Genomic DNA, 15934 nt, shown 5'->3' on the forward strand with positions numbered 1-15934 from the left:
ACATGTAATCCATGCAAATCCTAATTCAACATTAACTATTCATCTTATTCTAATGTGAAGGACTCAACACATCTGGAATAGACAGAAAATGTGTTACAAAAAGTTTGAAAATAAGTGTAGACTAATATTACCATCAAATCTTACTAATTATTCATCACTGGACATAGGCAATGTTTAAAGAGGAATATACAGCAAATTATTCATCATTGTGCAACACAAATACCTTACGCCAAAAGAACTTACACTGCTCGACTTAGTAAAACAGCAGTTACATTATGTATTTGTTTATTTATTTTTTGCTTCGAGTTCATTGCAATCGTGACGTGAGTGACCAGTTGGCATGGCAACATCAGGGCCCGTAAAGATTTATAGACACATACAGGAATCAAAGATACACAAATTAGTGATGGTTATTCCAGCTCTTTTCAGTGAGTCAGTTCATTTGGCTCAGCAATAAACTCCCAAACGACTCAGTACGATTAATGGCTTTTATAATTCAGCTAAATTTAGCAATATTTGGACCCATGATTAGTATGTGTGCACATATATCACTTAACTTGTTCAGTGTAGGCTAATTATACTAACCTTTAATTGTACATCATTTTGGATTATGTTTCGCATAAAACCTTAAATAATATAAAAACAGACATTATTACCCATGTGTATTAAGTGTTTTATTTAGCTTGATCTATCCAAAACTCAAACCATTCCAAACAGATCACACTCACTACACTGCTGGACTACAGGTCTAATACGGCTGTGAAGGTTGTCAGTACTCTCTAAAATAAATGTTCAGGCTCAACAAAACATTAATTCAACAGTTTGCAAAACATCAATCATTTTGAGTTATGACAACTTTAAATTCATTTCAACCAACGAACTGCACCGAGTTAGAGAAATTACCTTTTCCTCTACGATCAAATGTGTTTTAAATGAAAACTTATTTAATAATCTGTATAATAAACAAGTTTTTAACCCCTTTCGCCCCGGCATAAGGGATCATTCCCCCGGCGGAATGGAAAACTACTTATCGGACATTTTCAATTAGTATAAATAAATGAATTATTGTATCACCGCAGTTCTGGTATAAGATTAGTCAAGACACTGGTGGCTTTCCGTGTGTGCAGTTTCATGACTGTGTGTTTAACTGCTAGTGAGCAGGGGGATGGGAAAGGGGCGGGGTTTGAGCTCCCTGCTGGGCAAACAATTCACACCTCTCCATTCACACCTCTCCAACATTGAGACAAGAGATAAATCGGAGAGCAGGAGTAAAGCTTTTTTTGATAGTAAAACACTGTATACAACTGCCACAATAAAATTATAACATTTAAACCCAAGATCGGTCTTGTGTAAACGTTTACTACCTTACATTTCCTACATAGACGAAAATCGAGGTCACTCGTGGTTTTATAAATCATGCACATTTCCATCGGTATAAAGTCCATCAGCTTTATTGACGAAAACAAACGCAAAGTTCCATATTTAGTCACAAATGTCCTCTTCAAAACGCATTAAGTGTTTTGATATCCCACTCCTCTGGAATTTAGTAATTAGCCATAAACTGAACTGAGACACATTCTAAAAAAAAACCTAATCTGCTTGGGCTATGCTGAACAACCCGCCTCCTAAATTATAATTGGCAGTCTAACTTGATTGACACCCACTTGGACCAATTGTAGATGCTTCTAGCTTTCAAACAAGCCCAAACTCGACATGATTGACCACTCAGAGGCTGAGAAAATCAAACGGAGATGTTTGGTGCCATTTGGAGAGGCTGTTTTGTGCCTTTAACAAAAAATAAATAAATAAAAATAAATGTTTGCTATTTTTAGAAGTCTGCTATTTTTAACGGCTTTGTGCCATTTAGAGAGGGTTTTTTTTTTTTTTTTTTTAAAGAGGTTTTGGGTCATTTGGAGACGTTTGGTGCCATGGTCCTGCCATGACCATTCCATGTGTTGACTCTTTCACGTCATTTAACACTAATCAGTATTAAAAATATTAACATGGATATCTGAATCTGATAATAAAATTAACTTCTACTTACAGTCAAATTTTGTAGTGTTTAGGACATTTAACACCCTTCCGTCCAAAAGAAACCAAAAGGGGGTACAAACTTTTACACTCCACTGTATTTTGGTTGAAATTGCGCTTATAGAACAACTGAACAGCAACGTTTCCATACAGGTTTTAGTGAAATGTTAACAATAGCAACTTGACTTGAAAAGGATGATGTTTCATTAGCGTGGCCTGTGCCCAAATCCTGCACGACTGCGTATCTAGGTACACTACACACGGTCTGAACGAATGGAGTCTCTACCGCACCTAGTGCACTAGAGATAGAGATTCCATACAAGGTGATTTGGGACGGAGCCAGTGCACAGAAACCGTTTCCCTGCGAGAGGCGCAGGTGGAGCTTGAGCTGTGTGACTGATTTGTGCACCTGTGACTACAGAACTACCTCAAGTCTCCACAAAGAGAGCTGTTCAAGAGAAAAACACTCCTAAAGAACAAATCACTGCGCCAGCGAGACATCAACCCTTTAACTAGACGTTCATCCCAATTCCACACAAACACCGCGGAACTATTTAGGGCTGAGAGACAGTTCAAAAAGCACTGAAAATAAAGTGTTAGTAACGAGGACACGTTGCTGGTCACGCGCGGTGTAGACGCGCTGATACAGAGTGTAGCGCGAGTAAGATCTGTAATGTCTAATTCAAACATTATGATCAAAAGTAAAATCATGTCTAAAGACACCGAGATACAGAAACCACAAGGTGCAGTGAAAGTGAGATTTTATTATCCATTTAGGACTGGAGTTTAATTCTGTGCTTTTTGTGCATCCATAAAAAATAATAATGCTATCTATAACTATTTATAAATGTTTATACATATTTATCTTATTTAGTTAGTCTACATTTATATTATATAAGTACTTATGCATTATATTTTTATGGATGCACAAAAAGCACCGAATTAAACTACAGTCCTAAATTTATTTATTTATATATATATATATATATATATATATATATATATATATATATATATATATATATATATAAATAATGTATGTATATATATGTATGTATGTATGTGTGTGTATGCATTGGGTTCTTTTCTGTTTTGGACAAACATCTGTGTAAAGTTTTAGTCTGAATTTGTATTTGTAACACTCAGTTTGTGGATTTTATTTTAAATAAACAAAAAAAGGCACTGAAAGTTTGCCCCGCCCCCATCAGATTAATCGAAAAAATAATCGACCAATTAATCGATTGTGAAAATAATCGTTAGTTGCAGCTCTAATAATGAGCTGCATCATGAAATAGATTTTTAAACAAAAAATTAATTATTATTATCGTCATTATTTCATCCCTAATGTAGTGCACTTAAACCGGAAATGACATCAATTTGGGATTCGGCCACACAGCTTCCGTTTAACTTACCTCGGGTTTAAAAACAGAACGGTTTTAATTCCACAAACACAGACAAAATAACCAGCTTTTATGTTTAAACTGGATCAAATCTAACTGTAAAACTGTCAGAAATAATTTAATCTGGAGATGATTAGTTCGGTGTAATAACTCAACTGCTCAGGAGATACCCGCTGCAGCTTTTTCTTCGGAGACGCAGCTGTTAGGCGCGTTACCGCCACCGCGTGGACTGGAGGATATAGTTCCAGGTTGGAGGAAGTATATCCTAACAAACTTACACCAATAATTTCCACTCATGGTTTTATTAGATCCTATTTATTATTCCAGTGGAGTTTATGACTTCTTCATGAATGCCAGCAGTGAGTCGTTCACTGTGTCTTACCCAGATATACTGAGTGAACTACTGAGTCACCACAACCTCAATCTCTAAATGTTTAACAGCACCAAAGCTTTCAATTCTGGTGACTTTGGGAGTATTTATTTATATGATTATATAATGAAACAAACATTAACATAAGCATGTGCTGCACAACATTTCATTAGTTTAATCTTACATTTTAATTTACTGTAAAGCGCTTTGCTAAATTTTGCTACGTAAACTTTTTTAGGTATTAAAACTGGTTACTGTTTGGTTGATGACAAACTCCATATTTTTATACCTTGGAGCTCTGTGTTACCATGGTAATTTATAAACAAATACTAACAACATTACCTTCATCAATGCACGTTTACATTTTATTTGATACTTGGCCATTGTTACGTCCTCAGTTGTATTTCTGTTTGTACTGTGTTCCATTCGTGTGTCTATGTTGGGGGAGGGATGGGTGTCTTGTCTCCTCCTCTTTTAAGCCCAGTCCACTGCAATGCGTCATGTTCCTGCTTGCCATTGGACGATCACATCTCGTACACGCCTGCTCCCGCCTCGTGCTTTGGGAGGAGTTGGCTGTACATTTCCGGACGTGTACTTAAGCCTCGTCAGTCTCCATCCCTGGGGCAGATCGGTGCTGTTGCTTTGTACAGCAGATATTTGGTTACGTGTGTTGATTTCTCCTGTGTACGACCTTCTGCCTGTTCTTGACTTTGTTTCTGCTCTGCCCCTTTAAGTTTAATGATTCAGCTCCCAAACTGCTGGAAATGTGGGACGGGTTCTAACTCTTCACCAAGACTGCTTCATCCTGGAGAAGAGGTTTGAGGTGAGACTCCCGTCATACGCCAGTCCTGGTGAGTTTATTATAGTTAATGCTGTAAGACAGAGAAGAACATCAGTGTAAACACACAACATCAACATAAACACACACACACACACACACACACACACACATTATTCAGCATGATACAGTAGAGTAAAGAGACAGTAAGTCAGTAACTCACTGTAGTGTCTCCAGGTTACAGTGTGGATCCTTCAGTAGATCAGAGAGCAGCTTCACTCCTGATTCTCCTGGATTATTACCCTTCAGATCCAGTTCTCTCAGGTGTGATGAGGAGTTTGACCTCAGAGCAGAAGCCAGAGCAGCACAACCTTTATCTGTAATACTACAGTTCCACATCCTGCAAGAAAGAAAACCTCACACTTAACACACTCAATTTTAGCTCTGAAAACATCAACTACACAAAATCTTTATATACACAACATTTACTCTCATCTCACACACACAACAATGACAACATCACATCACTACAATTACAATCACCACAGAGGGAAACTGTGTGTGTGTGTGTGTGTGTGTGTGTGTGTGTGAGAGTGAGTGTGTGTGTGTGTGTGAGTGTGTGTGTGTACGTACGTACCTCAGTATCTCCAGTGTACAGTGTGTGAGTGTGTGTGTGTGTACCTCAGTTTCTCCAGTGTACAGTGTGTGTGTGTGAGTGTGTACCTCAGTATCTCCAGTGTACAGTGCGTGTGTGAGTGTGAGTGTGTGGGTGTGTACCTCAGTATCTCCAGTGTACTGTGTGAGTGTGTGTGTGTGTGTGTGAGTGTGTCTCTGTGTGTGTGAGTGTGTGTGTACCTCAGTATCTCCAGTGTACAGTGAGTGTGTGTGTGTGTGTGTGAGTGTGAGTGTGTGTGTGTGTGTACCTCAGTGTCTCCAGTGTACAGTGTGGATTCTCCAGTCCAGCAGAGAGCAGCTTCACTCCTGAATCCTGCAGGTTATTGTCACTCAGGTTCAGTTCTCTCAGTCTGGAGGAGTTTGATCTGAGAACTGAGGACAGAACTCTACAGCTTTCCTCTGTCAGATTACACCCCCACAGCCTGGAAGAGAAATGATGAAATATCAGAACACTGACCTCAAACACACACACAGTCATAATACACTTACTCTTTACCATGTAACAGAAATGTGAGTGTGTTTCTCTCACACACACAAATCAGAGGACAGGACACCACATCAGCATTATTATTATTATTATTATTATTATTATTATTATTATTACTACTACTACTACTACTACTACTACTATTATTATTATTATTATTATTATTATTATTATTATTGTTATTATTATTATTATTGAAATGAAAACAGAAGGGTTTTTGTTTGAATAAATACTTTATAATAATTGAAACCATTTTTAAGGGAAGTACATGTAAAAAAAAAAAAAAAAAGTCTGTGTGTTTGTGAGAGAGAGAGTGTGTGTGAGTGAGTGTGTGTGTGTGAGAGTATGTATGTATGTGTGTGTGTGTGTGTGTGTGTGTGTGTACCTCAGTATCTCCAGTGTACAGTGTGTGAGTGTGTGTGTGAGTGCGTGTGTGAGTGTGTGTGTGTGTGTGTGTGTGTGTGTGTGAGCCTCAGTTTCTCCAGTGTACAGTGTGTGTGAGTGCGTGTGTGTGTGAGTGTGACTGTACCTCAGTATCTCCAGTGTACAGTGTGTGTGTGTGTGTGTGTGTGAGTGTATGTGTGTGTGAGTGTATGTGTGTGTGTGTGTGTGTGTGTGTACCTCAGTTTCTCCAGTGTACAGTGTGTGTGTGTGTGTACCTCAGTATCTCCAGTGTACAGTGTGTGAGTTTGTGTGTGTGTGAGTGTACCTCAGTATCTCCAGTGTACAGTGTGTGTGTGTGTGTACCTCAGTATCTCCAGTGTACATTGTGTGTGTGTGAGTGTGTGTGTGTGTGTGTACCCCAGTATCTCTAGTGTACAGTGTGTGTGTGTGTGTGAGTATGTGAGTACCTCAGTATCTCCAGTGTACAGTGTACAGTGTGTGTGTGTGTGAGTGAGTGTTTTTGTGTGTGTGTGTGTGTGTGTGTGTGTGTGTGTGAGTGTGTGTGTGTGTGTGTGTGTGTGTGTGTGTGTGTGTGTACCTCAGTGTCTCCAGTGTACAGTGTGGATTCTCCAGTCCAGCAGAGAGCAGCTTCACTCCTGAATCCTGCAGGTTATTGTGACTCAGGTTCAGTTCTCTCAGTCTGGAGGAGTTTGATCTGAGAACTGAGGACAGAACTCTACAGCTTTCCTCTGTCAGATCACACCCCCACAGCCTGGAAGAGAAATGATGATATATCAGAACACTGACCTCAAACACACACACACACAGCCATAATACACTTACTCTTTACCATGTAACAGAAATGTGAGTGTGTTTCTCTCACACACACAAATCAGAGGACAGGACACCACATCAGCGTTATTATTATTATTATTATTATTATTATTATTATTATTATTGAAATGAAAACAGAAGGGTTTTTGTTTGAATAAATACTTTATTATAATTGAAACCATTTTTAAGGGAAGTACATGTAAAAAAAAGACTGAGAGAGAGAGAGAGAGAGTGTGTGTGTGAGTGAGTGTGTGTGTGTGAGAGAGTATGTATTATTATTATTATTATTATTATTATTATTATTGAAATGAAAACAGAAGGGTTTTTCTGGAAACCATTTTTAAGGGAAGCAGATGTTAAAAAAAAAAAGGCTCTCTGTGTGTGAAAGTCTGTGTATGTGTTTTGGTAAGTGTATGTGTGAGAGAGAGTGTGTGTTTGTGAGTGTGTGTGTGTGTGTGTGTGTGTGTGTGTGTGTGTGGAGTAAGTTAACGAGTTAATTTGCTAACTGGAAATCCGTCTCACACAGTACATGCATTATGTATTTGTTTGTTTGTTTGTTTGTTTATGGTAAATATTCCCACATTTTTGTTAGGGATTAAAGTTATAAACAGGACGCATCCCTTGATCTGCACACAGGGATTATTATGATGTTTTTGCTAACTGGAAATCCGTCCTCGAGGACAATCCTCTTTCATCCTGTAAACTAATCCCACACCAGATCCAATCTAAAGAGAAAGTCTGATCGGTCCAAACCAAACAAGGTCGGTGTGAAAGTGAAAAAGCACAGAAGAGTTTTAATCAAGTTCTATTGTAAGTGTGTAGTGAGCTAGAAGACGTCTATGTGTTACTGAACATCAGGTGTTTTTCTGCATCTCTGTATGTCCTGTGTAAACGGAGTTAGAAGAACCGTGTGTTTTGTCTAAAGCAGCTTTACTCTGGCAATAAATGAGCAATTAGACATTCACCAGAACTGTGTTTCCAATCAAAGCCCTTTCAGCTTCAATACCAGTGTCACAATAACAGATCAGACTTCCAGGATGAAGTGTACCAGGCTGGGACTAAAGCCAGAAGGTCATTAAGGTATAAGGGGGAAATCTGGGACAGGGTAAAAATCCTGTCCTGATGAAACCTTTCAGAAAATTCAACACAAGGCGCATGCGCTGCAAAAAATGACCTTGTCCCTATAAAACCTTTAAGAAAATCCAACTGACAACGCATGCACCACAAATGTAAGGTATCATATAGATATGAATAATTCATGAAGGCGATGGAGACTGGTTTGTTTTTAGAAAGAAGAGGTTAATGCCCCGCCTAGGGATAATTTTACTGCTTCAGAAAAGTATATAAAGACATGTGTGTGTGTGTGTGTGTGTGTGTGTGTGTGTGTGTGTGTGTGTGTGTGTGTGTGTGTATAATCCAGACTTTCTGCAGACTGTCTCACTTTGTTGTTTCAATAAAGTTTGATGACCTTTGGCATCTACAAACCCTCTGTCTCTGAAGTGTTTAACTTAGGTTGGAAAGATTGTTTTCCACGACACTCTCACGTGTCCCTCAGTGCAGATTGGGCGGTGTGATATGCTGATACACATCATAGGACCAGAAAATAGAATAATCAGTCATGTCTATTGATAGATATTTTCCTATATCCTCTATATCACCAGTGTCACATGCTGTATTCATATTGTTCCCATGGTGACAGTGTTCTGTTTTTCTTCTTCTCGTTTGTGAAGTTCTGTTCAATGTCACTTTCAAATAAAAGGAGAAAAGAAAAAGTGCCTTTCACTGGTGTTTAGATCACAAAAGGATCAGAAAGCAGTGATGAATACATGCAGTTATTCTGTAGAGATCATTTCTTCATCAGTTTTAGAGAAAAGGTAATAAATGGTGATAGGAGGTTTTGTCCACATGGCCCCGCCCTCAGTGCAGACGTAACATGTTGGTGTAAAAAGTGAAACTCTTCTGTAACAGTACCAGAGGTTTGTTTAAAGATGATTAGAGTAATTATTAACCAGCATGAATCCAAACAGTGCAGTTCAGTGTTACATTAAAATAATAAACCATGCAGTGATACATTTATAAATAAAAATACTCACACAGCTCTTCTGGAGGCTTTGACCACTGGCAGCAGCTTCAGAAGACATTCCTCTGATGGGTCATATTTCCTCAAATCAAACTCTTCCAGCTCCTGATCTGAGTTCAGTAACACAAACACCAGAGCTGACCACTGAGCAGGAGAGAGTCTGGTTCCACTGAGACGACTGTTTCCTCCTCTGTTCAGGTAAGTCTGTACTTCCTGCACTAGAGAATGATCATTCAGTTCATTCAGACAGTGGAACAGATTGATGGATTTCTCTGGAGATGGATTCTCCCTGATCTTCTCCTTGATGTACTCGACTGTTTCCTGTTTGCTGTGAGAGCTGCTTCCTGTCTGGGGCATTAAGCCTCGTAAGAGAGTCTGATTGGACTCCAGTGAGAGACCCAGAAGGAAGCGGAGGAACAGGTCCAGGTGTCCGTTCTCACTCTGTAAGGCCTTGTCCACTGCACTCCTGAGGAGATCAGACATGTCTGACTTGTTGAGAAGATCAGACAGATCAGTGGTTGGTTGTTCTGTTACATTTCTGCTGATGAAGGAGAGAAATGTGTATAAAGCAGCCAGAAACTCCTGAACACTCAGATGTACAAAGCTGAACACCTTCCCCAGGTGAAGCCCAAACTCCTCTCTGAAGATTTGGGTACACACTCCTGAGTACACTGACACTTCTCTCACATCAATGCCACACTCTCTCAGGTCTTCCTCATAGAAGATCAGGTTTCCTTTCTCCAGCTGTTGGAAAGCCAGTTTTCCCAGTGCCAGGATACTCTCTCTGGTCTGCTGAGGATCAGGGTCACATTTCTGATGGTACTTTTGGTCCTTGTGTTTGATCTGAAAGATCAGGAAGTGTGTGAACATTTGAGTCAGAGTCTTGGGGATCTCTCCACGCTCTGCTTCACCCAACATTCTCTCTAGAACAGTGGCTGAGATCCAGCAGAAGACTGGGATGTGGCACATGATGTAGAGGCTTCTTGAAGACTTCATGTGTGAGATGATTTTATTGGCCAGGCTCTGATCACTGATCCTCTTCCTGAAGTACTCTTCTTTCTGAGGATCACTGAACCCTCGTACCTCTGTTACCTGGTCTACACACTCAGGAGGGATCTGATTGGCTGCTCCTGGTCGAGAGGTGATCCAGAGGAGAGCAGAGGGAAGCAGATTCCCCTTGATGAGGTTCGTCAGCAGCACATCCACTGAGGCTGACTCTGTCACATCACACAATCTCTCATTCTTCTGGAAATTTAGAGGAAGTCGACACTCATCCAGACCATCAAAGATCAACACCACTTTGTAGGAGTCTATTAACTGTAGTTTTCTCATTTCAGGGAAAAAGTGATGAAGAAGATCCATCAGACTGAGATGTTTCTGCTTCATCAGATTCAGCTCTCTAAAGGGAAGTGGAAACATGAAGGTGATGTCCTGATTTGCTTTTCCTTCAGTCCAGTCCAGAATGAACTTCTGCACAGAGACTGTTTTTCCAATTCCAGCAACTCCTTTAGTCAGCACACTTCTGATGGACTTGTCTTTAAAGAGATCATTACATTTGATGGGTTTCTCCTGTGCTGCTGGTCTCCTGGACGCTGTCTCAATCTGTCTCACCTCATGTTCATTATTGACGTCTCCACTCCAACCCTCTGTGATGTAGAGCTCTGTGTAGATCTCATTCAGAAGTGCTGAGCTTCCATGCTGTGAGATTCCTTCATTAATTCTTTTAAACTTCTCGCTCAGGCTGGATTTCAGCTCTGTCTGATACACAGAGACGAGTTCTAATAAACAAAGTAATAAGATGTTTTAATGTAAAATCTCTGAACACAGGATTAAATGTAAAATTCAAATGCTGCTGTTCATTCCTGATTCATGTAGTAAATATTCCTGAAGGAACAGGACCATTGTACAGAGTCACCACAAGCTGGACCACGAACAGAACAGAAAAGCAGCAGATGTACATGATACTAAACTCGAACTTCAAACTAAAAGTGTTCCTATCTAAAACTATTTCCTCTCTCTGAAGTGAACCTGACGGAATAAAGCCATGACTCAGAGCTCTTACTGTTGTGCAGTGTGTTAGCGAGATCTGTGTGGTTCATGTTCTTCAGGACGTGCAGTGTGATCTTCAGCGCTCCGTCTCTGACACTGTGCAGATCCTCCTCATCCTCCACCTCCCTCTCAGTGCATGCTGGGTAATCTGGACTCAGGAGCTTCCTGAACCTCTTCAGCTCATTCTTTATCAGAGTGATGACTTTGTGTTCCAGCTCCTGGTTAGAAACACACAGGAACACATCTAAATATTATAATGTTACACACTGAGAGATGCTTTTATTTTATAAAAAGAATAAAAGTCTCTTTCTATTCCTGCAGTTACAGCTGAAATTCTGCCTGATTACCCATAATGCTGCTGTACATCAATAAACCTGTAAATTGTCATGATCTTAAATAAAAAAAAACCTGCAACCTACTCACACACAAGTTACACACATTAAAAAGACACACACCTTGAATATGGAGTCCAACTGATTTCTGCTGAGGTTTGATTTCTTCTGTTGTGGTCTGTGAAGAAATAAAACACATGATGTAATATAGACTATATGTATTCAAAGCTGCACAACACACACTAATACATACAGAGACAGATATTTAACACGATCCTCTTAACACAATACACTGATTTCAGGATTTCTCACTGACACTAACATGTTTATGAATAAAACAGTGATCTAGTCATTAATGTCCCAGGTGTAAATGTTGTTGTGTAGCACCACAGACCCTCCAGCTCAGGGACTGCAGGCTGAACTGAACTCTTAAAGCAGTTTTCCTCACTGCCAGTCCGAGAGCTGCAGCACTGCACAGTTTAGTGTTTTACTGCTTCAACACCTGATAAAGATCATGAAGGGCTTCAGAATGAGACCAGTGAGTTTGATCAGGTGGAACACTGCTGTAAAACACCTCACTGTACTGACCTCACATCAGGAGAACTGGCTCCGTCTCTGAAGGTAAGTGGTTGCTCCATTGACCAGTCACTCTTCATGGACACACAGCTGGGTTCTGGTGAGTCTGATCTCTTTCTCTTCATCATTCTAGAATTAAACAGAAATATCAGCAATAATTAATACTCTGCTGTCTCAGCACTGTTACACAATGTGTTCATCATTAAACACTAATAATTCCATCTTTTTAATTCAGCTCCAGTCCGCACACTTATTCAAACAGGAGACACGCCCCATACCTCAGGAATTACACTGATGTCAGGAGTCCCAATCACAGATAACTGACTCAGCTGGGTCTTAAAGCCTGTAGAGTTCACTGACTCAAAGCTACGCTGCTCTTCTCCTCCACATTACACAGTCCTTTTTACTCTTCTCTCAGTGAATGATTTCTCTAAACTGTTCTTAGATCAGATCAGTGATATATTCACTGCTATTAAACACCTTAAACCAAAGTCTAGTTCCTCTGTACACTAGTGAGTGTTTAGAGATACAGATCTGTTCCATGAGACGGTGTGTGTTTATTGCTGGTGAATGGAAAAGTAACTCACCTCTCGTCTCTCTTTAAGTCCTGTTTTCCAGACACACTCATGTTGGAGGTCATGTCTCCTTCTCCGGATTACAGCAGGACACACGTTTACTTCACTCCAACATCGGTGTGTTAAATCAAACCCTGTATCAGCACAGAGTTCACTTACAGGAAATAGTCTCTGTATCAAGTCATAAAACAACCTGTGTACATTCAAACTTCAGTACAAACCCACAAAACTCTTCTGCATCTAGTGTACATTCAGTGTGTTTATATATTATAGCTTTAGATGTAGATACTCACTGTGTTTTTACTCCTGAAATGGTGTATTTTCCCCTCCACACAAAATGGAGACTGACTTTCACTTTCACTTCCTAACCGTTTATTCTGCAGAGGGGGAGGGGCAGTGAGGTAGGATATGGTTTGTTTTCAGACAGCTTTCTGATCCATCGAGCAAAGGCCTGTAAATACTGAAAGTATAAGCCTGAAAACGCTGCAAATACAGAGAACAGAATTAAAAGTCTGGTAAAATCTACATCACACACATTATCATTTCATTACCTTCATTTATTATCTCGTGACTTCATTCAGCTGTGCACGAACAACCGTCAGAGCTCTACACAAATATATAAACTAAAATAAAATAACAGGAGCTAGAAACACTCAGCAGATCATTAGATAAAGAAGCAGAACTCATACACTGAGTAAGTTTACTTAAATATCTGCAGAAATGTATTTTCTCTGGTTTTCCCTTAATGAGAGCGAGTATCCTGATATTAGTGAGGATTGGTGTGTAAGTAGTTTTTGTGTGAATAATGAATGTTACTCAGAATAAAAGTGATGATGGAGAGTAAGTTAAACACATTGGTCAGACGAGTAACTAACCCAGTGTTTCCCAATCGAGGTTCTGTCTGATGAGAGCAGGGGTGCGTGTAAAAATCCTTCAAACATTTTCTAAAATGATCAAATGTGTAGAAAACATTTAATATAGATGAGAAACATCTGATGTCTGAAATAATAACATAGAAATAATAAGACAGACACACACAACAACAACAATAATAATAATAATAATAATAATAATAATAATAATAATAATAATAATAATAATAATAATCTAGACCAGTACATTTCCTGAAGAAAATGTGTGCTGCTTGCCATGGCAAAATTCAGATCAGGTGCCAATACTTTCGACAGCCAGAAGAGTGGGGTGCCAATACTTTTGACAGTTGACGGCGTAGGGTGCCAATACTTTTGAGAGCTGGACGGCAATTCTTTTGAGAGCTGGAGGCACAGGGCGCCAATACTTCTGAGAGCCGGCCGTGTAGTGCAGATATACTTTTTAGAGCTGGCCGTGTAGGGCGGAAATACTTTGGAGAGCCAGCCATGCGGGGTGCCAATACTTTTGAGAGTCGGCCAGATAGGGCACCAATACTTTTGAGAGAATTCCAGATAGGGCGCCAGTACCTCTGAGAGCGGGACAGATTGGTTGCCAATACTTTTTAGAGCCGGGCGTGTATGGAGACAATTCTTTAAGAGCTGGCGGTGTACAGCGCCAATTCTTTCGCAACTCAATGCAAGTCTATGGGAATTTTTCCGACTTTGAGCTTCCATACCGGGAATGCCGACATTCCAATCACTTCCGTAATGCATAGAACACCTCTCCTCAATAAGCCGATCGATTCGACACCTCACCCGTCGATCTCCGACAAACGGTGAGGGACTAGTTACGCACCGAAAAAAAGTGGAAGAAGAAGAAGAAGAAGAAGAAGAAGAAGAAGAAGAATTATAATACGTTTGCCAAATATCAATAGTAGTGCTTTTCAAGCACCATTAATAATAATAATAATAATAATAATAATAATAATAATAATAATAATAATACTAAGTAGGCCGAAGAACAATAGTAGTGCTTTTCAAGCACCATTAACTATAATAATAACTAGACCGGTACATCTCCTGAAGAAAATGTGGATGGTGCTTGCCATGGCAAAACAGGAATGGGGCGCCAATACTTTTGAGAGCCGGATAGATAGGGCGCAAGCACTGTTGGAGCTGGCCGTGTAGTGCGCCAATACCTTTTAGAGCTGACCATCAAGGGTGCCAGTACTTTTGAGAGTAGACCATGCGGGGTGCCAATACTTTTGAGAGGCAGCCAGATAGGGTGCCAATACTTCTGAGAGCTGAACAGATCGTGCGCCAATACATTTTAGCGCCAAATGTGTACAGAGGCAATTTTTTTTTAGAGCTTTCTCCTTAGAGGGCCAATACTTTCAAAACTCAATGCAATCTATGGGGAATTTTCTGATTTTGAGCTTCCGTACCAGGAATTCCGGCATTCCGATCACTTATAAAAGTCATAGCACACCTCTGCTCAATAAGCCGATCAATTTGACACCTCACCCTTCGATCTCCGACAAACACGAGAGAAGTTACGCGCCAAAAAAAAGTGGAAGAAGAAGAATAATTATTATAATAACTAGACCGGTACATTTCCTGAAGAAAATGTGAGTGGTACTTGCACTGGCAAAATTTGGATAGGGCGCCAATACTTTCGAGAGCCGTATGGATAGGTGGCTACAGGGTTTTAGCATGATGCTAGCATGTTTTAGCACATGTTAGCATGATGCTAGCACATGTTAGCATGATGCTAACATGTTTTAGCATGATGCTAGCACGTTTTAACATGTTTTAGCATCCTGCTAGCATGTTTTTGCATGTTTTACCATCACGCTAGCTTGTTGTAGCATCATGCTAACATGTTTTAGCATCATGCTTGCACGTTTTACCATCATGCTTGCACGTTTTACCATCATGCTTGCATGTTTTACCGTCATGCTAGCATGCTTTAGCATTTAGGGTGCTAATACTTTTAAAGCTGGACAAATAGGGTGCCAATATTTTCGAGAGCTGGACAGATAGGGCGCCAGCATTGTTAGAGCCGGCTGCGTAGTGCGCCAATACTTTTTAGAGCTGACTGTCAAGGGCGCCAGTACTTTTGAGAGCTGGCCGTGTGGGGTCCCAATACTTTTGAGCACCGGTCGGATAGGGTGCCAATACTTTTGAGAGCCGAACAGATCGTGTGCCAATACATTTTAGAGCCGAACGTGTACGGAGGCAAAACTTTTAGAGCTTTCTCCTTAGAGGGCCAATACTTTCAAAACTCAATGCAAGTCTATTGGAAATTTTCCGAATTTGAGCTTCCGTAGCGGGAATTCCGGCATTCCGATCGCTTATAAAAGTCACAGCACACATCTCCTCAATAAGCCGATCGATTCAACACCTCACCTGTCGATCTCCGACAAACGGTGCGGGACTAGTTACGCGCCGAAAAAAAAGTGGAATAATAATGATGATAATAATAATAATAATA

The 15934-nt window shown here is 40.1% G+C and overlaps 1 protein-coding gene across 4 annotated transcripts; it reads right to left on the reverse strand.

Moving 5' to 3' along the window:
- Positions 1-3714: 3714 nt before the first annotated feature.
- Positions 3715-13140, reverse strand: LOC128634208 (NLR family CARD domain-containing protein 3). Of its 4 annotated transcripts, none has more exons than XM_053684484.1 (10): positions 12865-13140; positions 12584-12705; positions 12009-12125; positions 11544-11598; positions 11102-11306; positions 9053-10817; positions 6724-6897; positions 5503-5676; positions 4803-4979; positions 3715-4673 (listed from the first exon to the last, which is right to left on the reverse strand). In XM_053684484.1, exons 2-10 carry the CDS (start codon positions 12634-12636, stop codon positions 4637-4639), a joined length of 2757 nt encoding a protein of 918 aa, XP_053540459.1. In that variant the 5' UTR covers positions 12637-12705; positions 12865-13140; the 3' UTR covers positions 3715-4636. The 4 variants fall into 4 exon arrangements, with proteins under 4 accessions (XP_053540459.1, XP_053540460.1, XP_053540458.1 ...); XM_053684485.1 differs by having other exon boundaries at positions 12584-12742; XM_053684483.1 differs by having other exon boundaries at positions 12584-13140.
- Between the last annotated feature and the right edge of the window lie 2794 nt (positions 13141-15934).

The sequence above is a fragment of the Ictalurus punctatus genome, chromosome 12 (genome assembly GCF_001660625.3).
Source record: "Ictalurus punctatus breed USDA103 chromosome 12, Coco_2.0, whole genome shotgun sequence".
In the NCBI taxonomy this organism is placed as follows: Eukaryota; Metazoa; Chordata; class Actinopteri; order Siluriformes; family Ictaluridae; genus Ictalurus; species Ictalurus punctatus.